General features: G+C 45.0%; 1 protein-coding gene across 1 annotated transcript; it reads right to left on the bottom strand.

Annotated features, from left to right (window-relative positions):
- Nucleotides 1-1,890: 1,890 nt before the first annotated feature.
- LOC110697629 lies at nucleotides 1,891-13,517 on the bottom strand. The gene is made up of 5 exons (XM_021875012.1): nucleotides 13,072-13,517; nucleotides 12,672-12,970; nucleotides 12,145-12,299; nucleotides 11,243-11,995; nucleotides 1,891-2,394 (listed from the first exon to the last, which is right to left on the bottom strand). Exons 1-5 carry the CDS (start codon nucleotides 13,515-13,517, stop codon nucleotides 1,891-1,893), a joined length of 2,157 nt encoding a protein of 718 aa, XP_021730704.1.
- Between the last annotated feature and the right edge of the window lie 9,248 nt (nucleotides 13,518-22,765).

The following is a 22,765-nucleotide window of genomic DNA, read 5'->3' as shown; positions in this document are numbered from 1 at the left end:
AGCTTGAAACTGAAATCTCAAAGCATACTCGAACTTATCTCCTTTCGAAGATAAATATATGATACCAGCGGTGCATCCGGTCGGTGTTGCACTTCCATCAACATACACCTTCCAAATCTGATCCCCTATCGGTTGTAGATCCGACCGTGTCATTTCAGCCAAAAAATCTGCAAAGGCTTGGCCTTTAATTACTTTCCTGGACTCAAAAGTAATATCAAATCCCCTCAATTCTAATGCCCACATAAGCATTCAGCCGCTGGCCTCAAATGTGGTGAACGGTTTCTTCAACTGTTGGTCTGTGTAGACCACAATTGAATAAGCAAGAAAATATGGCCTTAGCTTTTTTGATGCCATGAACAATGCCAAGCCGAACTATTCAATGGGTGGATACCTAAACTCGACATTGTGCAGGACGTGGCTAATGAAATACACAGGGGTCTGATGGTCGTCCCTTTCAGCAAGCAGGACGGCACTTAAAGAATGATCTAAAATTGCAAGATACATGTATAGCTTCTCATCTTTGAGCGGACTGACGAGCCGAGGAAGGGTATGACAATGAATTTTCAACTATACGAAGGCTTCCTCGGCCTCTTTTATCCACTCAAACATTGCTTTCTTCTTAATAGTCTGGAAAAAATAACGGCACTTATCCCTTGATCTAAAAAGAAATCCTCGGCCTCAATACTGCGTTGATCGATCAAAAATCCCAGAAATTTTCCGGACTCAACACCAAAGACACACTTCTTTGGATTTAACATCATCTTATGCCACCTAAGTCGATAAATGTTTCTCGAAGGTTTCTCAGATGATCGGCCGGCCTTTTTGATTTAATAATCATATCATCAATATAATCCTCCATGTTCCGACCTATCTGATCCCTGAAGACCATATTCACAAGTATATGAAATGTGGCAAGGGCATTCTTCAGGCCAAATGGCATAACCTTGTAGCAATATAGCCCCTGCTCGGTTACAAACGCGGTTTTTTCTTGATCTTCTTCCCACAAAGGGATTTGGTGGAATCTAGAGTATGCGTCCATGAAGCTCATTAGGGCATGCCCAGCCGTTGAATCAACCAGACGTTCAATTAGGCAAGGGAAAGCTATCCTTAAGGCATGCCTTGTTGAGGTCGGTGAAGTCTACGCACATTCTCCAAGTTCCATTCGGCTTCTTAACAAGAACTACATTGGCTACCCAATCAGGATAGTGACATTGCCGAATGAAATCGGTGTCTAGCAGCTTTTTGACCTCAGTTGCGGCCGCCTGATTCCTTTCTTCACAAGGTTTTTCTTTTTCTGCCGAATGGGTTTCACAGCCAGATTCATAGCCAGCTTGCGAACAGCTAAGTCTGGACTGATACCCGGCATCTCATGAACTTAAAAAGTAAATACATCTCTGAATTCTTTCAGCAAATTTACTAAGTCATCTCCAAGTAAGCCCATGGCCATGGTGCCCAATTTGACTGTCCGATCAAGCTGGTATGGGTCTAGCACTATGTTCGTATGGTCGCTAGCCGGCTGTGGCCTCAACTCTTCTGGCTGGCCGACGGTCATTAGCTGCTATGCTTGCTCTTTCTTGATCGACTTGCGCTTTTGGCCGACCTTGTATGTTTGGAGTGACCCTTCTACTGAGTTTTGCTCGGACGCTCTTCCTCGTCCACGAGCTGTTGGCTTCACGGCCAGCTGATTGCATTCTTTTGCCATTTTTTATTTCCTTGAATGGAACCTATCTTTCCATCCAATCACTCAAACTTCATTAACATTAAATGAAGGACGATTACTGCCTTTGCTGATGTCAAGGTTAGGTGGCCAAGGATAACATTGTAGACCGTGAGCTCTTTAACAACTAGGAAGTGGACTACCATGTCCCTTCCTTCTCCCTTTTTTCCAAATCAGACGGGCAAGTCTATCCGTCCAACCGGTTGGATAATACTCCTACCAAACTCGACCAACGGGTGGGAAATATCCTTAAGGGCATCCTCTGGAAACTTCAAATTCTTCAAACAAGCTAAACTGTTTATGTCGGACAAGCTGCCTGTGTCTATCAACACTCGACCAACCTTCAAATTAGAAACCTTCAAGATGAATACCATGGGGTCATTGTGAGGGGCTTTGATCGAACCTCGGTCTGCCTCGCAGACCGTTACCTCTGGAAAGGGCTCTGCCTTCACCCCTTCAATGTGCATTACATTCTCAAAATTCCAGGCATCTTGCTTAATTCTCTTCACGGTCGGGCCACCTGTAGCAAAGCCGCCTGATATAACGGCCACGAACCCTGAATCGGTACTATTTCCATCATAATCCTTCTCTTTATCTTTCTTCTTCTCGGATTTGTTGTCTATTTGAGAGTAGGTGAACTTGGGCTTTAGAACGTACGAGTTGAGCATGCCCTTCCACTACAAGAAAATTACCTTCTTGTAGCGATTATTCTAACCTTTGTTATCTATTGTAATTGCTACAAAAAGTTTTCCCAATGAATGGTCATTCGATACAATATCCGCCGTTACCATAGCTTTTAGTAGTGGTTTTCAATATCGTTGGGGTTGTCCTCAATAATCGATACGAAAAACTACATCCAATCGTGGTGATTATTGTAGCGATTATAATTGCTATAAATGTTGAACTCATTTTATTCAAAAAAAAAAAATCATACATATGTCTTTACAAGATTCGAACATGCAACCTCAAGCTCTAATATTAAATTTTTTACCAATAGGCTATGATAGATTTTTGTATTCTTTGTCAAACAATATTTGTATATCTAGTCTTCAAAAGGCTTTTCGTATCGATTTTTGGGTTTTAATGGAGATTGTAAATGATACGATTTCTCATAATTTTATAAACGTGCATAAAAATGGTGGATATGTATTATTAAATTTTTCGTATCAATTTTATATGGGATTACCATACCGATTGTGAAATGATACGATTTTCTCCATTGTTTCACAAGCATACATGCATATTGTAGCGAATGTACAATCAGAAAAAAAATAATCACTGCGAAAAGGCAATTTCTTGTAGTGTTCTCGGCCAGCTTATCAAGCAATCTCTTCAGATTGTTGCTATCGTTCGTGTTATGCCCCATATCTTTGTGGTAATGACAGTACTTGTTTTTGTTTCTGTACTGGACTGGCCCTCTCAGAGGCTAAGGCTTCTTAAACTTGAACTTGTCTTTAATCTCCATCAAAATTGAATAACAATCTTTGTTGTACTCGTACTGAGGCTCATAAGTCTTGGCTTTCTTCGATTTTGTCAGTTGGCAGTCAGCCACCTAGACTTCTTTTCTTTTGTTGTTTCCTTCCTTCTTTTTGCCGATCGAGTCTTGCTGAGAAGATTGTTTCTTCTCAGCCCCCTTGGCCGGCTCCTCTGACTTTGTCAGTGAACAAAAATCAGCAGCCTCAATATATGATTCAACCTCCCGCAGAACGCCTGTGTATGTCCGAATCTTTTTCTTGACCACGTCAAACTTGAAACCATTATGCCTTAAACCTCGAAGGAACTCCGAGTAGGCCATTTCATCCGGCAGATTCTGAATTTAGGCCTTCTCCATATAAAACCTTTGTACGCACGAACGCAACCCCTCATTCTTTCCTTGGACGATAGTTGTCAAGTTAAGATTGGTCTTCCGAGGTGGTATATTGTAGGAGAAGTTTCCAACAAATAACAAACTGAGAGTAGTTAAGCAATTGATGCATCCGGCCGACAGACTGTAAAACCAGTCTTGAGCCACGCCCTTGAGGGTGGCCGAGAAGCATTTGCACCAAGTAGCATCATCCACACGTTGTAGGTACATCAGATTTCTGTACGAGGTGACATGCTCCTCTGGGTTGCCGGTACCATCATAGGCACCCACAAGTACGCTCTTCACTTTAGCTGGTTAAGGAGAGTTGAGAATTTCTTGAGAAAACGGGGGCGGCTTGTCTCCAAGATTCAACAAGCGCATTTGCTAATCAATGGGCTGAAGTTGTGCGGCCTGTCCGCCCAAGTATGCTGCCTGGTCGTACGGCAGGCCATACTGCCCGTACTGCCCATAAACAGGGGGAGTAGGCGGCAGAATTGCACCATAATTTTGGGGCATTTAAAATTAAAGTGGTTAGGTTAAAGGAACTGGAGTTGGAGTACAGTGAGCTTGACTCTTGCTAGTCCTGGCCGAGCTGGTATGCTTGGTGAGAGTGTGGTTAGAGAAATCATCAGGCATGGTGGGAGTGGAGGCAGTGTCCGAGTAGTAGGAGTGTGCCTGCCCCTGCCGTTTGTGCCGGAGATAACCTCTGGTGATTAGGGGATTTTTCCCTACAAATCATCATCTGACAAGTGGACCAATCAGGCCCTGCCATGTGTCCGCCACATGGGCCAATAGGAGCCTGCCACGTGTCAAGCGTTGATCTGTTCACCATGGACCAATTGTGTCATGCCACGTGGCCTCCATATGCCAAGCTGGTCAAACGGCCACCTAGGCCCAATTTCCAAGGGAAGCCCAGTCAGCCCTAGGTTAACCTAAACCTAGTATTGGGCACGTTTCCCAAGGATATAAATACTCTAATTAATCCTTATTAAGGGGGATTCAGAAATAATTACTCTCACCAAGAGAAGCCTAAACACACGTGCTTTTTGATTGCTAGACCTGACTTAGCAATTAATTACACTTCCTGATCACTCCTCCCCTAGAGGAACCAGATCACCCTTTTACTTTCCGCACTATTTACTCCTCAAATACGTTCTAACTTGATCGTCGGAGGCGGAGCTCCCACCAACCGGAGTTTCCGTTGTTTTGAGAGTACAGGCGCAAGGATCCTAATCCCGGAATTGTAACTCTCCCGCAGGACATCAAAAAACCCTGAAACATTTTGGCGCCGTCTGTGGGGAGAGTACTTTCAAGATGGGATCACAGTCTGTACCGAATCCAGAAGAGAGGCGTCCTATGGACGACCCTCAGGTCTATATGACCAGGATACTGAAAATGAGGTCAAAGTTGAGACTCATACGGCCCTAGACGGGACCTTACGAGCTCGACGAACCCGTTCCTCTGAAAAGAAGGAACGAAAAGATTGCCAGGTTGGATCTAGTAAACCTGCTGGCCAGCCGCTTGATCATCAACAGGCGGCCGAGGGATCTGCTCCCATCACTAGAAGTGAACTCATGACTTTCATGAATAGCTTCAAAGGGGAGATCCAAGATCTCATTAATAAGAAGACGCCTGCTCCCTCCAAGGAGCAGTCGGCTAGAAAGCCTTCTCAGTCTGGAAGGAGGAAACCTGTACAGGGTTGAGAGGCGACTCCTCACCCTAATTCTAGGAAGTGGGAGCCGCCTGTGATTGACTTAACAAAGTATCGCTTTCCCTCACCAGGGAAGAGAAAGCTCATTCGTCATGTACAAGCGGATGGGTCAAAGAAAACTTACTCAGATGCTCGACTGTTGCTAGAGTAGAAGAAGAATGACCGACTGTCAGAATCAGCCTCTACTTCTAATTTTCAAGACAGTCTTCATAATACCTCCATGAGGTATTCCCAATCAAACTATGAGAGTTAGATAGGCGGCACCTCCCGTCGGTCCGGATCTCATAATATCAGCCGGTACCGAATGTACCATTCGTACCGCAACAACTGTACTTCTTGCAGCCTCCTTTGTTTGGAGGACAGGCGGCAAGAAACGTCCAACCATTGGATTGGAAACTACGGTTGCTTAGACTTGGAGAACAGCCGTCCGCCTTTTCCAAGGAAATTATTGAGGCCGCCCAGCCGGCCAAAGTGAAGAATGTGTTAGTAGGCGCCTATGATGGTACTACTAACCCAGAAGTTCATTTAATGGCGTTCACCAACCTAATGTACCTCCAAGGGTTGGATGATCCCACTTGGTGCAGGTGCTTCCCAGCCACTCTCAAGGAATCGCACAACAATGGTTCGGCAACCTGCCGACTGGTTGTGTGAATAATTTCAAGATACTTGCCTACTTGTTCACCTCCAACTTTGCTATGAACATTCCTGCTAAAAAGACGACCCTTGACTTAGGGACCATTCAGTAGGGTGAGAAGGAGGGACTCCGTTCCTACATCAGGCGGTTTAACCTGATGAGAATTCAAATACAAGGGTTGCCGGATGAGGTAGCCTACACTGACTTTTTCAGAGGTCTTAAGGATGGGTCGACCTTCAAGTTCAACTTGGTCCGAAAGAGGGTTGTGACTCTCCAAGAAGCACTGATTGAAGTTGAAGCCTATATACAGGCGATTGACCTCTGTAACACTGGGAAACAGTCGGACGAAAGGAGGTCTGACAAAAAAGAAAGCTGGCCAAAGCAGTCGGCAAATAAAGGATGAGAAAAAGAGAAAAGAAGTCTGGGCGGCTGACTCCTCTGCACACACAGCCGACCTAGAAAAAGAAGAAAGAATTCAAACCATACTCTCCCAAACAAGGATAGCCAAGCTATCCTCAAAGAAATCAAGAGCTGGATCTCAATCGAGAAGCCGGCCCCCATGAAGGGTTCTGCAAGCAATCGGAACCAAGATAAATTATGTCATGTTCATGAGGATATTGGTCATGAAACCAATGAATGTATTAGCCTCATGAGCTACCTGGACCGCCTGGCTGAAAAAGGCGACCTTAACCCCTATGTCAAGAAGTCCAAGGGGAATGCTCCCCCCAAGCACAAGCAGTCGGCCAAGAAGAATTACAGGCCGGCTGATAGTTATGATACTGATGACGTAGTCGTCTACACTATAGCCGGTGGCTTCTCGGGAGGCGGCCCCACTATTAGGGCCAACAAAGACAATATCAGGCGATTAGATGTTAATTCCGCTCACCAAGGAAGGACCGCCAAGAGTTTATTCCCAGAAATTGTCATCATAGAAGAGGATCTGGTAGGTGTTAGGGGGCCGCATGATGACCCCATTGTCATTGAATGTAAGGTGGCCAACCAAAGAGTTGGACGGATCCTCACAGATACTAGCAGTTCCTTTGATCTCATCAGCAACAAGTGTTTGGCAAAGCTCAAGTACAAAACCGACTGCATACATCCAGTATCTCACCCTTTAGTAGGGTTTGGAGGAAGTGTTGTACATCTAGTGGGACGAGTGGATCTACCCATCCGTCTGGGTGAGAAAGGGAGGGCCGTCACATGGTGGTTAGGTTCTTAGTAGTTGAAGAACTGTCGGCCTACAACATGATCTTGGGATGACCCACCCTGAATAACTCTAAAGTTGTCATTATCCCCTCTCTTATGCTGCTCAAATTTGAGAGGGATGATGGAACAGTCGGCTCCCTAAGGGGAGAACAAAAGATGGCACGAGAGTGTTACCTCTCGGATATCAAACCCACTGTGGCGGCTGCTGGCCCAACTGGTGAAAAAGCTGACCTTGAATTCATCAAGGAGGATGCGCTTGCCCAAGTGGCAGGCGGCAAGAAAAGAAAGGCTACTTAACTGGGGGCCGAGAGAAAAGAAAAAAGATAGCAATCACTGGCAGAAGAGCGGTCAGACGAATTCTGCCCTCAGTCGGCTGGTGAGCATACAGATGTCGTCCTGGACGACTCACGTCCTAACCGAACAGTCAAAGTTGGGACGACTGCTCTTGCGATATTGGGTGAAGATTTTCACCAACTCTTGAAGGAATTCTAGGATATCTTTGCATTCAAAGTTCATGAAATGCCAGGCATCAGTCCAGACTTGGCATTGCATAAGCTGGCTGTGGATCCGAAAAAGAAGCCGGTCCGGCAAAAGAAACGGAACCATGGTGAAGAAAGAAGCCAGGCGGCCGCCTCCGAGGTTAAAAAGTTGCTTGATGTAGGGTTTATTAGGCAATGTTATTTCCCAAACTGGGTTGCAAACGTTGTGTTAGTAAAGAAGCCAAATGATACCTGGTGAATGTGTGTGGACTACACTGATTTGAACAAGGCGTGCCCCAAGGATAGCTATCCATTGCCTAAGATTGACAGCCTGGTCGACTCAACAGCCGGCCAAGCTTTAATGAGCTTCATGGATGCCTACTCTAGCTTCCTTCAAATTCCTTTGTGGAAGAAAGATCAGGAGAAGACGGCCTTCGTCACTGATCAAGGGTTGTATTGCTACACGGTCATGCCGTTTGGTTTAAAGAACGCCCCGGCCACCTTCCAAAGAATGATAAACACGGTATTCTTTGACCAAATTGGAAGGAATGTCGAGGCATACATAGATGATATGATTGTAAAGTCCAAGCTTCAGATGAACCATCTGGCTGACCTCCGAGAAACATTCACCACACTCAGGCGGCACCATGTCATGCTCAATCCCAAGAAATGTGTGTTTGGAGTTGAGTCTGGGAAGTTCCTCGGATTTCTCATCAATCAGAGAGGTATAAAGGCGAACCCTGAGAAAGTACAGGCGATCATAGACATGCAGACGCCTCGAACAGTCCGAGAGGTTCAGAAGTTAACAGGTTGTCTGGCGGCCCTGGGAAGATTTCTCAGCCGGTCAAGCAACAAGTGCCTTTACTTTTTTCAGGCAATAAAGAAGAAAGTCAGGTTTGAGTGGGGGCCGGATGCTGAGGCGGCCTTCCAAAATCTAAAAGTCCATCTGCATTCCTTACCAACGATGGTCAGTCCCTTGCCCAAAGAAGTGCTTTACATGTATCTCGCAGTGTCTGACCATGCTCTAAGTGTCGTCCTCCTTGCTAAAAGAGACGGCTGCCAGCTCCCGGTTTACTTTGTCAGTCGTGTATTGAAAAATGCCGAGTTGAGGTACCCCCTAGTGGAAAAATTCGGTCTTGCCCTGTTCATGGCAGTTAGGAAATTAAAGCCTTACTTCTTGGCACATTCAGTCGTCGTATATACAGATCAGTCAATCAAGCGGCCACTGACAATCATGGAGTCGTCAGGCCGAATGATCAAATGGGCGATAGAGATTCAGAGCCTTGAAATCACTTTTGAGCCAAGAAAAGCAGTAAAGGGGCAAGCATTTTCTGATTTTATTGTGGAGATGACTCGGCCCTCTAATTCTCAAATTCCAGACCAAGTCTGGAAGGTCTATGTGGACGGGAGCTCCACTTGAATGGTTGTGGGGCAGGCGTCATATGTCAGTCGCCAGAATGCGAAAGGTACGAGTATGCTCTACGCTTTAACTTCTAAGCCTCGAACAACGAGGCGGAATATGAAGCTTTACTGGCCGGTATCCGCATGTGTAAGGCGGCTGGGGCAAGAAGAATAGACGCCTGCTCTGACTCACAATTGATAGTGAGTCAGTATAATGGCGAATACGAAGCAACCCATCCGACCATGATTAAATATTAGCAGGCGGTACGACAAGCGGCCGAGTCACTTGAGGAGTTTCATCTGACTCAAGTACCAAGGTCTAAAAACAACCAGGCGGATGCTCTCTCAAAGTTGGCCTCCTCGGCCTCCTGTGATACTCCAAGAACCGTCTTCTGGGAAGTTATGTATAAGAGAAGTATCAAAGAAGAGCCTATTGGAATCCTTGACAGAAGCTCAACTTGGATGGACGACATCCGAGCATATTTAACATCCGGCACCTTGCCGAATGATCACTCCCAGGCGGCTCTGCTGAAAAAACGGGTGGCCAGCTTCGAAATGTGCAAGGGTGAGCTCTTTAAGAAGGGTTATCTTCTGCCCCTCTTAAAGTGTGTGACCCCAGAAAGAGGACGAGAGGTCCTAGAAGACTTGCTTTCAGGGTATTGTGCTTCACATGTAGGCGGCAGGTCGCTTGCTCAACGAGCAAGGCGGCAAGGTTACTTTTGGCCTACCTTAGAAGAAGACGCCATGGAGATGGTGAAAAAATGTGACAAGTGCCAAAGGTTTGGCAAGTTAATTCACCGTCCAGCTACTGATCTCACGGCCATCCATAGCCCACTACCGTTTGCTAAGTTGGGCATGGATATCCTAGGTCCCTATATGCCTTCTACAGGCGGCAGGAAGTATATACTTGTTGCAGTCGACTACTTCACCAAATGGGTAGAGGTAGAGGCTGTTAAGGGAATCAAGACGAAATATGTGATCTCATTCATCTGGAAAAATGTCATCACACGATTCGGGGTGCCAATGTCTATGGTTTTTTATAATGGTCCTCAATTTGAGACGCCTGTTCTCAAAAATTGGCTGGGAGACCAAGGCATATCACACTGCTTTGCATCAGTCGGCCGTCCTCAAGCAAATGGCCAAGTAAAAGCTTTTAATAAGATCATCTCAGACGGTCTTAAGAAGAAGATTGAACGAGCAGGCGGCCTATGGGCAGACGAACTACCGCATGTTCTCTGGGCCATTAGGACGACTGCAAAAGGGTCGACTGGAGAAACTCCATTTCTCCTAGCTTATGGTGCAGAAGTTGTTCTTCTAATTGAACACTACGAGCCGACTCTTCAAATAATGTTGTATGACGAAGAGGCGAACTAGGAGTCTATGCGCCTGGCCTTGGACTCACTTCCAGAACGAAGGGGCAATGCAGCCCTGCGCCATGAAATCTACCGCCTGAGAATGACAAGGTCATATAACAAAAAAGTGCACAAGCGTCCACTCAAAGTGGGGGACTTTGTACTAAGAAAAATGGAAGCAGTCAGTAGGGCTAATGAGTCAGGAAAATTAACTCCCAACTGGGAAGGACCCTACCGAATCTATTAAGAGGTCCGGGACGGTGCCTACTGACAGGCGGTATTTTAGGTCGTTACTAAGACACCTCTATCAAATGATATTTGTAGTCCTAAACATGCAACTAAAAGAGTATAGAGGCAAGTTAAGAGTATGACTCAATGAGCTTACTATACCAATCCTTCCTTGTTCTAGCAACGGTCTTCTCCAAGATGATTTTCAACTCCCTATTTGTGACCTCTGCTTGACCACTTGTTTGGGGGTGGTAAGCAAGGCCTCGCTTGTGCGATACACCATACTTTGAAAGAAGCTTGTTGAATGTATGGTGCTTGAAGTGTGAGCCTCCATCACTTATGATTGCCTTAGGAACACCGAATCTTGAGAAGATGACTTTCTTGAACAAATTGATGACCACCTTTGAGTCGTTGGTGGGAGATGCCACGGCTTCCGCCCACTTGGAAACATAATCAACGACAACTAGAATGTGTCGGTTTCCTTGGGATGAGATGAAAGGGCCCATGAAGTTAATTGCCCAAACATCAAAAATTTCTAGTTCAAGAATCGGATTTTGGGGCATCTCATCACGCCTTGATATGTTCCCCGTCCTTTGTCACCTATCACAAGTCTTAACAAATTGCCAACCATCTTTGAATAGTGAGGGCCAAAAGAGCATGCATTGCAAAACCTTGGAAGCGGTCTTTTGAGCACTCATATGACCACCACAAGGGGATGAGTGGCACATTGAGAGCACATCTTGGAACTCTTCATTAGGAACACATCTTCTCAAAAGTCCATCCACCCCTCTCTTCAACAACATTGGGCCATCCCATATATACTTCTTTGCTTCATGCTTGAGCCTTCGATGTTGTTGAGGAGTGAAATCCGGAGGTATGGCACTACAAGCCAAGTAGTTCACAATATCCGCATACCAAGGCTCCGATTTTGCCTCAAGAGCATATAAGACATCATCCATTAGGGCATCTTCAATTGGAAAACCGTCTTCATGTATTCTTGCACCTCCCAACCTAGAGAGGTGATCCGCCACCACGTTCTCGGCTCCCTTCTTATCTCTCATTTCGCAATCAAAGTCTTGAAGGACCAAGACCCATCTCAACAACCTCGGTTTGGCCTCCTTCTTACTTATCAAATATTTGAGAGCCGAGTGATCGGTATACACTATTGTCCTAGAACCAATGAGGTAGGTTCTAAACTTCTCAAATGAGTGGATAACCGCCAAAAACTCTTTTTCGGTAGTTATATAATTCCGTTGAGCATCATTGAGAGTCTTGGACAAATAGTATATAACGTGAAGTTTCCCATCCTTTCTTTGTCCTAGAACCGATCCAATGGCCTCGTCGCTTGCATCACACATTAGCTCAAATGGTAGAGACCAATCCGGTCCTTGGACTATGGGGCGGTGCAAAGAGCCTTTTTCAACCTACAAAATGACTCATGACAAGCTTCATCAAATACAAATTCTTTATCCTGTTGCAAGAGAGACGTGAGAGGCTTAGAAATCAAAGAGAAATCTTTGATGAAGCGGCGGTAAAAGCCGGTTTGACCAAGGAAGGACCTCACTTCTCTCACATTTGTGGGAGGAGGAAGCTTCTCAATCACATCAACCTTCGCACCATCAACTTCGATGCCCGCTTGGGAGATTTTATGGCCAAGAACAATGCCATTATCCACCATGAAGTGGCATTTCTCCCAATTGAGCACCAATTTGGCACTCTCACACCTTTCTAAACAACGAGATAAATTCATTAGGCACTTCTCATACGTGCCTCCACCAACGGAAAATTCATCCATAAAAACTTCCATTTCTTCCTCGATCATTTCACTAAAAATTGACATCATGCATCTTTGGAAGGTATCCGGGGCATTACAAAGACCAAAAGGCATCCTACGATAAGCAAAAGTACCGTAGGGACAAGTGAAAGTGGTCTTTTCTTGATCTTTTGGGTCAATTGGGATTTGGAAGAATCCCGAATAACCATCAAGAAAGCAATAAAAAGCATGCTTTGTAAGCCTCTCAAGCATTTGATCGATGAACGGTAATGGAAAATGGTCTTTGGAAGTGTTGGCATTTAATTGGCGGTAATTAATACACATACGCCAACCAGTAACAAGCCGAGTTGGGACCAATTGTTGCTTATCATTGACCATTACCGTCATACCTCCCTTTTTCGGCACTACTTGAACTGGGGACACCCAATCACTATGAGCGATTGGATAGATGATCCCTGCTTCAAGTAGCTTGGAAACTTCCTTTCTCACAACCTCTTGCATGGAAGGATTAAGTTTCCTTTGCCGTTGCCTACACGGCTTAGCACCCTCCTCTAAATCGATTTTATGCATGGATAGGGAGGGGCTCATACCCTTGAGATCATCAAGAGTATAACCCAAAGCCTTCCTATTCTTTTTCAAACATTAAACAATGAGGAGGTTTGCTCTTCCGTGAGGTTAGCATTGACAATGATCGGAAAAGTATCATTAGCATCCAAAAAGACATACCTCAAGCCCGAAGGTAGAGGTTTCAATTCTACCTTCGGAGTTACCTTACCATTGGAGATTTCCTCCTCTTCTACTTGGAAGACTTCATATGTTTGGAGCATCTCTTGGTCGGGGGTTGTCTCCTCTTTCTCATCAAGCATTTCCTCATATAATTGCATCTCCTTTTGATCACCTACCTCATTCTCATTCAACAAAACATTCTCAAGTAGATCATTAGAAGCATGCATATGAGGGTATCTAAACTCATTCATCAAGTTTTCAATTGTATCTATTCTAAAGCATTCATTGCTAGAGGAAGGTTGTCTCATTACCTTATTCAAATCAAATTCGATAGAATCATTGTCAACCTTCAAGGTCATCTTGCCTTCTTTGACATCAATAATTGCTTTAGAAGTAGCTAGGAATGGCCTACCCAAGATTATAGGAATTCTTTCATCTTCATCCATCTCAAGAACATAAAAGTCCACCGGAAAAGTGAACCTACCAACTCTAAGGGGTATGTCCTCTACTTTCCCTATAGGCAATTTTGTGGACCTATCCGCTAGTTGGAGGGTGATGTTTGTAGGTGAAAGGTTTCCCACATTAAGCTTTTAGTAGACCGAGAAGGGAATTAAACTCACACTAGCACCTAGATCACACAAAGCTTTCTACCGGGATAATAAAAAAACTATCGGGATCTTGCAATCTAGTTGGTAGCTTACTAGAGAGAATCGCACTATAGTTTGCGGTTAGGCTAACGGTTTCAACTTCTCTCCTTCCATTCAAGAGGTCTTTTAGGAATTTAGAGTAGTGTGGCATCTCTTTCATAGCATCCACAAAGGGTATAGAAACATGCAAGATCTTTACTACATCAATTTTCCGAATTGGACATCAAGCCTAGACCTAGCAAATCTTTGGGGAAAAGGAAACCTCTCATTCCTAGGTTGGAGATTAAGGGGTAAAGGTGTTTGATCTTTGGTGCTCTCCTTTTCGGATTCCTTCTCTTTCTCTTTCTCACCCCTCTCATCCTTTCCGGCACTTCCCTCTAGAATCCCATTCTCTCTTGATGACTCATCCTCAACCTCAAGTCCTATCCTCACATCGGGACTCTTCTCAACATTTAAAACACTCTCAAGGATCTTCCCACTTCTAGTAGTAATGGCATACATAGACTTGGGGTTGACACCTTGGCTAGGTAAAGAAGAGGATGAAGAAGGGGAGGATGAAGAACTTGGTTGGGCAATTTGAGAGATTTGGGTCTCAAGAATTTTCATGTGTGCCTTGATTTGTTTCTTTTCTTCCTCTTGACTCTTATTATGGTTTTCTTGATTTTTAATGAAATTTTGAAGCATAGTCATCATAGGATCCGGAGGGGCTTCTATTTGGAGGGGTTGAGAATGGGGAATTTGAGAATGGGGCCTTACTTGGTCAAAACCGGGGGTCTACTATTTTGTGAGAAAGTAGAAACATTTTGAGGTCTATTACCCCCGGAACCCTGATTGGAATTAAAACGTTGTTGGTTGTTGGAATAGTGTTGTTGGTTTTGATTCCAATTGGGCCTTTGGTTTGAGTAACTTCTTCCATTGTAATTGGAAGAGTTTCCCCTACCTTGGCCTTGGTTATCATAACCACCACCACTTTGATTCCATTGATTTTGATTCCAACCTTGGTTTTGATTCCAACCACGGTTTAGGTTTTGATTCCAATTTGGCCGCATTCCAGCATTTCCCTCACGGGGCACAAAATTCATGGCATTAACATCTTCAACATTATCATCATTTTCATGCGGAGGGGGACCTTCACTTATGGACATACATTGTTGAGAATTATGATCATAGCCTCCACATAAATCACAAAACATACAACCGGGAGGCATGGCATTGTAATTAGAGGGAGAAGAAGTAGAAGGATTCATACCATGGCCTCCCTTGGGAGAAGGGGAGGAAGTATTTTGAAAACTTGATTTCATGAACTCCTCCATTTGTTTCGCCACTTTTGCCATTTGGTTGGAAATATTTGTGATGGCATTGGTTTGCTCGACGGATTGTACCGTTCCTTTGCTAGAAGTGGCTTCCCTCTCACCTTCGTACCAATCCTCATAATTGCGCACAACATTCTATGATACTCTCCACTTCATCTTCCCTTTTGTTCATGATTGGGCCTCCTGCTCCGGCATCAAGGCTAGTCTTGCTTTAAGGGGAGAGTCCTCCGTAGAATGTTTGGAGAACTTGCCAATTAGGAATCCCATGGTGTGGGCATTGCCTTTGTAACTCTTTGAATCTCTCCCATGCCTCACAAAGAGACTCTCCACCTCTTTGGCGGAAACTTTGAATCTTTGAGCGAGCCTCGGCGGTTTTCTTGTGATTGTAAAACCTTCCTAGGAACGCCGTAGTTACCTCATTCCAAGTTGTGAAGGAACCGGGGGGAACATCCTTGTTCAACCAATGTTCCACCGCTCCCATGAGTGAGAACGAGAACATCTTCAATCTTATGTACTCTTGGGAGACTCCGTTGATCTTGATAGTGTCACAATACTTGAGAAACTCTTTGAGATGCTCATGGGGATTCTCAAATTTCCCACGGGTAAATTGCCTCTTCTCTATCATTGAAATGAAAGTAGGCTTTATCTCGAAATTGTATGCTTGAGTGGTGGGGGCTAAGATCCCACTTTGAGAGGCATATGGTTCGGGTGCTCCAAGTTGCTTTAGTGACCTTTGATCACCCATGTTTCCTTGATCAGCCATGCTTTGTTGATTATGGTTATCGGCAAATGGATTGGGAATTGAGCCCGTGAATTGTTCACTCTCCTCACTTGAAGTGGGTGAAGATGGGGTAGGGGAACTTCTCACTTCCTCTTGAAGTGGGTCTTCACCTCTCTCCCTTGCTTGTCTCCTCAATTGGGCCAGAGTACGCTCTAGCTCGAGGTCTATGGACACCAAAGGCTTAGAGCAATTAAGCCTCCTGTACATATACAAAGCTAAGAAGAAAGTGAGCACTGACAAGATACGGAAAAACAAAAGAACAAAAAAGAACTAGTCTCAACAAGAAAATAAACACACAATAGAAACCGTCTCCCCGGCAACGGCGCCAATTTAACAGGCGGTATTTTAGATCGTTACTAAGACACCTCTATTAAATTGTATTTGTAGTCCTAAACATGCAACTAAAAGAGTATAGAGGCAAGTTAAGGGTCGAACACAGGGAAACGATTAAGCACCGCTATTTATCTCCTAATGTTAATCTAATTCGATCAAGAAGTATGGTGGGTAAAGTAATGACTAAAGGGGATATAATAAAAATTAAAACAAGCACTAGGGGAAGGATCAAACATGCTATGAATTCAACGAACTTAGGCATCGGAAAATAGGTTTACATGTAACCCAAGCAACTCATACAAGGCAATATCAAGAATACTCTCTAATCACCTATCGGGATTAAGAGCTTTCCTAGCTAGCATACACTTACACTATCGTCGTAAGGCATACAAGCTAAGGTCATGCAATAATCAATCACCTAATGACTATTCCTAAGTCGCACTATCGCCATGATTTAGTTCAAGTCATTCAACCACAACATGCATATGGCCATAAACATGGAGTGGCTAATAAGTATAAGCACAAGGAAGATTTAATCACAAATATTCAAAATTCACCTAGCCTAGCATACATCAAACTCAAAGCATATCTTCACCAAACCCCTAGCAACAAGAAACTACTCACTAGTCATAACTACAACTAAAATCATACTAAGCAACATTATAACCAATGAAATAGTAAGAAAGATAAAGTTTTTATCAACTAAACTAACAAAGGTAGAAACTTCAATCATAAAAACAAGAGAAAATAGAGAAATATACCAAAACCTTCATTGAAATCCAAATAAAGAGCCATACATCATTCAATCTCCAAGCTTGACCATACATCAATGTTGCAAAATTAGTTCTTCAAAAACTAAGAGTAAAACTAATGTTGATGGACAATGAAATTACACTAAAAACTATCAAGATTGTTCAATACAAAAGTGGCTAAAACAAAAACCTAGAAACATTCCTTAAAAGCTCTCCTCTAAGGTTTCTATGCTAAAAATATCCCTATGATAGAATGTTGTCCAAAGTTAGCCGTTTTGCCTCCCTTTTGTTAATTTGGGCTGAAATCGGGATTTGAATCAGCAGCAGACAGGCGCGCCCGCGCCCAACAATGGCGCGCCCGCGCGTTAAATGATGGCACGACCGCTCCTCGAAATGCGCGCCCGCTCCAAAGTGGGTATTTAATGGTTGGTCCAGCTCATCAGGGCGCCCGCGCCATTTGTCTGGTCTGGATTTCTTCCCGTTTTGCCCTTGTTCCTTCCATCTCTGAATCAACGGCATACACCTGCAATCATGGAACAGGAAGGCAAAGCGTAATACAACGAAAGGGGAGGGGAGTATAGACTACCTAAACCACATGAATACACATTACGCGCCACAAAGGTAGAATACTCGAACTAGGCGGATCATAGCAAAAACATACTAAAATGGACCGAATTATTACTAAAACTACTAGAAAAGACTATCCTAAGAGCGACATAAATGTCACTCATCACCTACCGCCTAGAAACCCCAGATGGCCAACCCTTGCCTCGAACCTGGAATGTAGATAATCTAAAGAAGTATTATTTTTGAATGATGTAAATAGCCAAGAGCTACTAATAAAAGTTTGCTATTTTGCTTCATCTATTTTGTACTATGAGGGGCATGCCGCCTGCTCCATTAGCAGCCGACTACTCTCCATCTTCTCATCAATTGAGGGGCATGCCGACTGGTAAAACAGTCGGCTACTCTACTATACTTAGTTCGCCATGAACCACCAAAGGCCTATGGCTGAATGATCGGACCAGGCGCCCAGCCAACTGATCCAATCTTTAAACTAATACGACCTGTCCCAACATTACAGCAGGTGTCCGGCGGCATCCCTCCGGATGAAATTCGTCGCAGAGAGCAACTCCCTTTTGGGTGGAACATTGTTCTATAAACTAATTACACAGCACCTAGACGATTGTCCCCAAGGACAACCACGTAGCCGTTTTTGAGACAAGGATAACTCTAATACCAAACCAAACAAGTTTTAGAAATTAATATCCGCGTCGGATGACCGTCTGTATTACTTGGGATAAGTACAGCCGGTACCTCTTGAGTAAATAGCCAACAAAAATTGGTGAATCAAGGGAATCAGTCGGCTTCCGTCGCCTAGTGCCTCTACTACTCAAGCATAAAAGCTGACAAATGAGTAACCTCAAAGATTACTCATAAGTCACTCTCTCATACTTAGTAAGGATTCAAAAGGTATGACAAGTCCACCTGTCTAAAGGCAAACCAAAGCTCTCGTACCCCGACCCTACTAAGATGATTACTTTTCAAACCAAACATGTTTGAAAATCTGGTTCGTAGGTCAACTACTTTTTGGCAAACAGGGACTCAAGAACTATTCCTATTTTAAAAAACAGGCGGACTTGTTATAAGCGGCATGTTCCTTTCTTACTTGAAAAAGTTAAACAAACCTAACGTATTTCCTAAAATAAGTTGGGGGTCCGACTGGGTAAATGGCCGACTGATCGCCTAACCTGGAACCAAGACAACCAGTCGTCTAGGGGCATAGGCAGTCGGTACCTAGTACCTGTTCGCAATCTTTATCTTATGATAACATTTTTTAGCCGAAAACATTTTTAGCCGAAACGGTCGGTCTGACATGCAAGAGTGTAGTAAGGATCCTCTACACTTAGCAAAAAACAAAGCATAAACAAAATTCAATGAGAAAAGACGGCCAAAAGATGGTCGCTAAATTCATATAAACAGCCGGCCATAAAGACCAGCAAAATATTCAATACCCCGGCCCACTGGCCGGGTAATGTGATACAAGAGCACACGGCACGCAGGCCGGAGAGCTGAAAAAATAATAAAGCTTTAAGCATTGGGAGGGGCTTTGGTGTTAGCTACCGCCTGATCGAGCTCAACGATGGGCGCTTGATTCTTCAAGGCCCCCTGTTTTGACGACTCGCCTTCAGGGGCAGGAGCTTTTTGCGCATCCACCTCAATCGGTTGCAGGGCCACCTCCTCTTCCTCCTCTGAGCTGGAGTCAACCGCCTCATCTTCCTCAGCCGCTTACCTCATGATCTATTGGTTGTACGTTTCAGTACAAGCGTTGAACTTTTTCTCCCAAGCGGCATAGTGAGCTTTTGGGAAGAGGGTTGTCCAGGTCATCTTCATAATCTGAGCCGAGTCCTCCATCATGGCTTGAACTAAAGCCATCTTTTCAGCCTCGGCCTTCGAATTAAGATCTTTGGTGATGGCGCTCCTTGAGTGTGTCAAGAGACGTCTACAGACCTTCAGCCTTATAGGCAATGTTTTTAAGGGGCCGCAGCTCATCTTTGAGGCTCTTGACCATCGCCTCCAGCTGATTATTCTTCTTTTTGTCCGCCTCCAACTCGGTGCGGATAGTGGAAGTGGCCTGCACCTAATAATAAAGAATATCAGTTGTCAAAATTTCATTTTGGGCAATTTGAAACATTGTCTTATCAACGTTAGAGGCGGCCATAGCTTTAGCAGCCTTTACCTCTTTGTTCTTGGTGCTGATCGGCCTTCGGAGGCCGTGTACTCTCAGCATGGTCTGGAAAAAGGAAAAATAGGCGTCAGATTTGAGAATAACAGACGGCACGCAAAGTCAACACTTTAAAAATATTCTAAGTCTACCTCGGAAAGGAGACCCATGATGTCGTCTAGGTCAAGGGTGCCGACTCCCTTGACCGCATCCCTCTCCTCTTGAGGGACGGCCTTAATCATAGACTTGGCCATTTGGACCAAGTCCGGTTCTTGAGGGCCGCCTGCATCCAAAAAAGAAAAACATCAAAAAACATGAAGAAAGCGATGAAGAAATAAGTTAAGTCTAGTAGAGCGGTTTATACTTCTTGGGGGCCGACTGTCCCTAAGGACTTGTGATGGTTTCCCCACACTTTGTGGGGTGATCTGCTGCTTGTCAGCCGACTGCTTCCTAGCATAGACAGGAGAACTCCCAATCGCCAGTTTGCGAGCCTTTGTATCCGACTGCTGGGAAGAGGAGGGTTTGGACATGCCCGCCTGCGAAAAATATGAAATGGTCAATACTAATAATAGCAGATTTTCAAGGCACAACTCGAAAGATCAGAAACTCACTATGGGCGTCTCCTTGGCATGGGAATCGGAAGAGGTCCGCTTCTGCTGCATGATGGAGGCACGCAGCAAGGTGGCCGCCTTCTTTGATGAAGAAATGTGGTCCATAGCTTCAGCTGAAAGCAAAACCGCAAAGAGTTAGAAAAAATTCAAAAACAAAGCAGAAGATGTATACATGCTCAAGTGGCCGGCTACCTCTAGAGGTCCGACTGCTAAGGTTGCGGGCGGCCAGAAAGTACTCGTCATAGAGCCATTGAAACTCTGGGACGCAGTTTAGGGGCACTTTCTCTCGTACCCCAGTAGTATAGTTTGCCCTAATCTCTACTTTGAAAAGCCCTCGGTCCAGGATCTCTTCCCTGGCCTTGAGGGGAACAAGCGACATGCTGCGACTGCCTGCTAGAAGAGGCGGATCTTTGTTCCACCTATTGTAGCGCTTGTTCAGCAGCTTCTCAGGGCTGGCAATGATTAGGAAGGTGTTTCTCCAATCCTTCCATTTATTTTCTTTGCCCTTCGTCATCAGATAGCCTTTGTGGCTAGTTATTTGGTACCAGCCGGTACCGCTTGCTTTGGGGGTCCGGCTAATATAGTTCATATGGGTGAACGCCTCAAAATTCGGCTCCACCCCATGCATCTCACATCCGGCTACATAGCCAAGGATGTTGAACCAGGAATTCAGGGCTAACTACCATAGCCCCACCTCGTATCCATCGAGGATTTGTTGAACGACCGGATGCAAAGGAAAACAGGCGTCCCCGTAGCTAGACTCCGCGGGCCAGACGACTGTATCCTCACCATCCGGCACAAATACTTGAAAATCAGGACCCATCACATGGTCCGATAAAAAAGTGTCTATTCGTTCTTTCATGGCCTTGATCCGGCCCTTTGGGACATGACAGTAGTAAGGAGTGTTCAACTCCCTATGAGAGGCGGATGGTTCCAACCAGTCGTTCCCCTTTTCAGCCGCATGAGAAAGTCTCTCCTCATGCAAGCAAGAATGCCTTTCCTCCGAGTTTATAGAGAGGCGGCTTGAAGAGCTAGAGTCAGACTCGCTATCAGAAGAGTCTGACTCCTCCCCTCTCACTGAGGGGGCCGACCTCTCTTCTTCTTCAGGGGCCGACTGCTGACTGGCCAGGTCAACAGTGAAGTGGGAAGGGGCTACCTTAGCTCCCTCCTCAGAGCTCTCGGCAGAAGGGCCACCTTGGGTCCCTGCGGTATCAGGTGACTGGTCCGACAGCTCACTAATCTGAACCCGAAAAGAGGAGCCATCAGAGTTTTCAATCCTCTTTGTCTTTTTTATTCTTGCCATACTGTCCTGCATGAATACAAAGATTGTCGGATTTCGAGACTTGCGCAAAGTTTGAAGTACCGCAGGCAGTCGGCACCCCTAGTCCTAGACTCAGCCGTCCCCGGTGACCGGTTGATTGCTAACCTAGGTCGTGTCGGATGCTTTTAAGGTCTCATTTTCAAAAAAGAAAGAAAAAGTGCAAAAGCAAAAAGAATAAACGAACAGAAGGTTACCTGAAACTTAAGTTCTGAAGAAGATCGAGCTTGATCGAGTAGGCGCCTAACAAAAGCAGTCGCCCTGTCAGAAATAATCGGCAGGTCAAAAGTTGCAAAGTGTCAGAGCTCAAGTTCAGGGGTCCAAGAGTTCTCTTGAAAAGTTCGCAAATGTGAAAAATAGAGTTGGTCAACATGCCCTTATATAGGGCAAAAGGAGAATGCGAAGGATCGCTTCCAAATTCAAAAAATGAGCGGGAAAAATGCTCGGCCTGTCATAGGGCGACACCTGTAGCAGGTCGTCGCCTGTTACAGGCCGACACCTGTCACAGGTGACATGTGAACAGTCACGTGCCACCTGTGAGGGGCAAATGATTAGGGGATTTTTCCCTACCAATCATCATCTGACAAGTGGACCAATCAGGCCCTGCCATGTGTCCGCCACATGGGCCAATAGGAGCCTGCCACGTGTCAAGCGTTGATCTGTTCACCATGGACCAATTGTGTCATGCCACGTGGCCTCCATATGCCAAGCAGGTCAAACGGCCACCTAGGCCCAATTTCCAAAGGAAGCCCAGTCAGCCCTAGGTTAACCTAAACCTAGTATTGGGCACGTTTCCCAAGGTTATAAATACTCTAATTAATCCTCATTAAGGGGGATTCATAAATAATTACTCTCACCAAGAGAAGCCTAAACACACGTGCTTTCTGATTGCTAGACCTGACTTAGCAATTAATTACACTTCCTGATCACTCCTCCCCTAGAGGAACCAGATCACCCTTTTACTTTCCGCACTATTTACTCCTCAAATACGTTCTAACTTGATCGTTAGAGGCGGAGCTCCCACCAACCGGAGTTTCCGTTGTTTTGCAGGTACAGGCGCAAGGATCATAATCCCGGAATTGTAACTCTCCCGCAGGACATCAAAAAACCCTAAAACATCTAGCATCCTTCTAGCGTTGGGACGGCTCATTTGGCTGCCTAGTCTACACCCCAACCGACTTTGTTTTCTCATGAACCTTGGGCCAATTCGTCCG

Source organism: Chenopodium quinoa, unplaced genomic scaffold (assembly GCF_001683475.1).
Source record: "Chenopodium quinoa cultivar QQ74 unplaced genomic scaffold, ASM168347v1, whole genome shotgun sequence".
Taxonomy (NCBI): domain Eukaryota; kingdom Viridiplantae; phylum Streptophyta; class Magnoliopsida; order Caryophyllales; family Amaranthaceae; genus Chenopodium; species Chenopodium quinoa.
This window is presented reverse-complemented; position numbering and strand designations above follow the sequence as displayed.

Coding starts and splice junctions, on each gene's coding strand:
- LOC110697629 (XM_021875012.1), bottom strand. CDS start 13,517: ATGGATGAAGATGAAAGAATTCCTATAATCTTGGGTAGGCCATTCCTA. Junction 12,971..13,071: donor CCTCTACCTTCGGGCTTGAG/GTATGTCTTTTT, acceptor GAAAAAGAATAG/GAAGGCTTTGGGTTATACTC. Junction 2,395..11,242: donor CTCAAAAGACCGCTTCCAAG/GTTTTGCAATGC, acceptor ATTTTCTTGTAG/TGGAAGGGCATGCTCAACTC.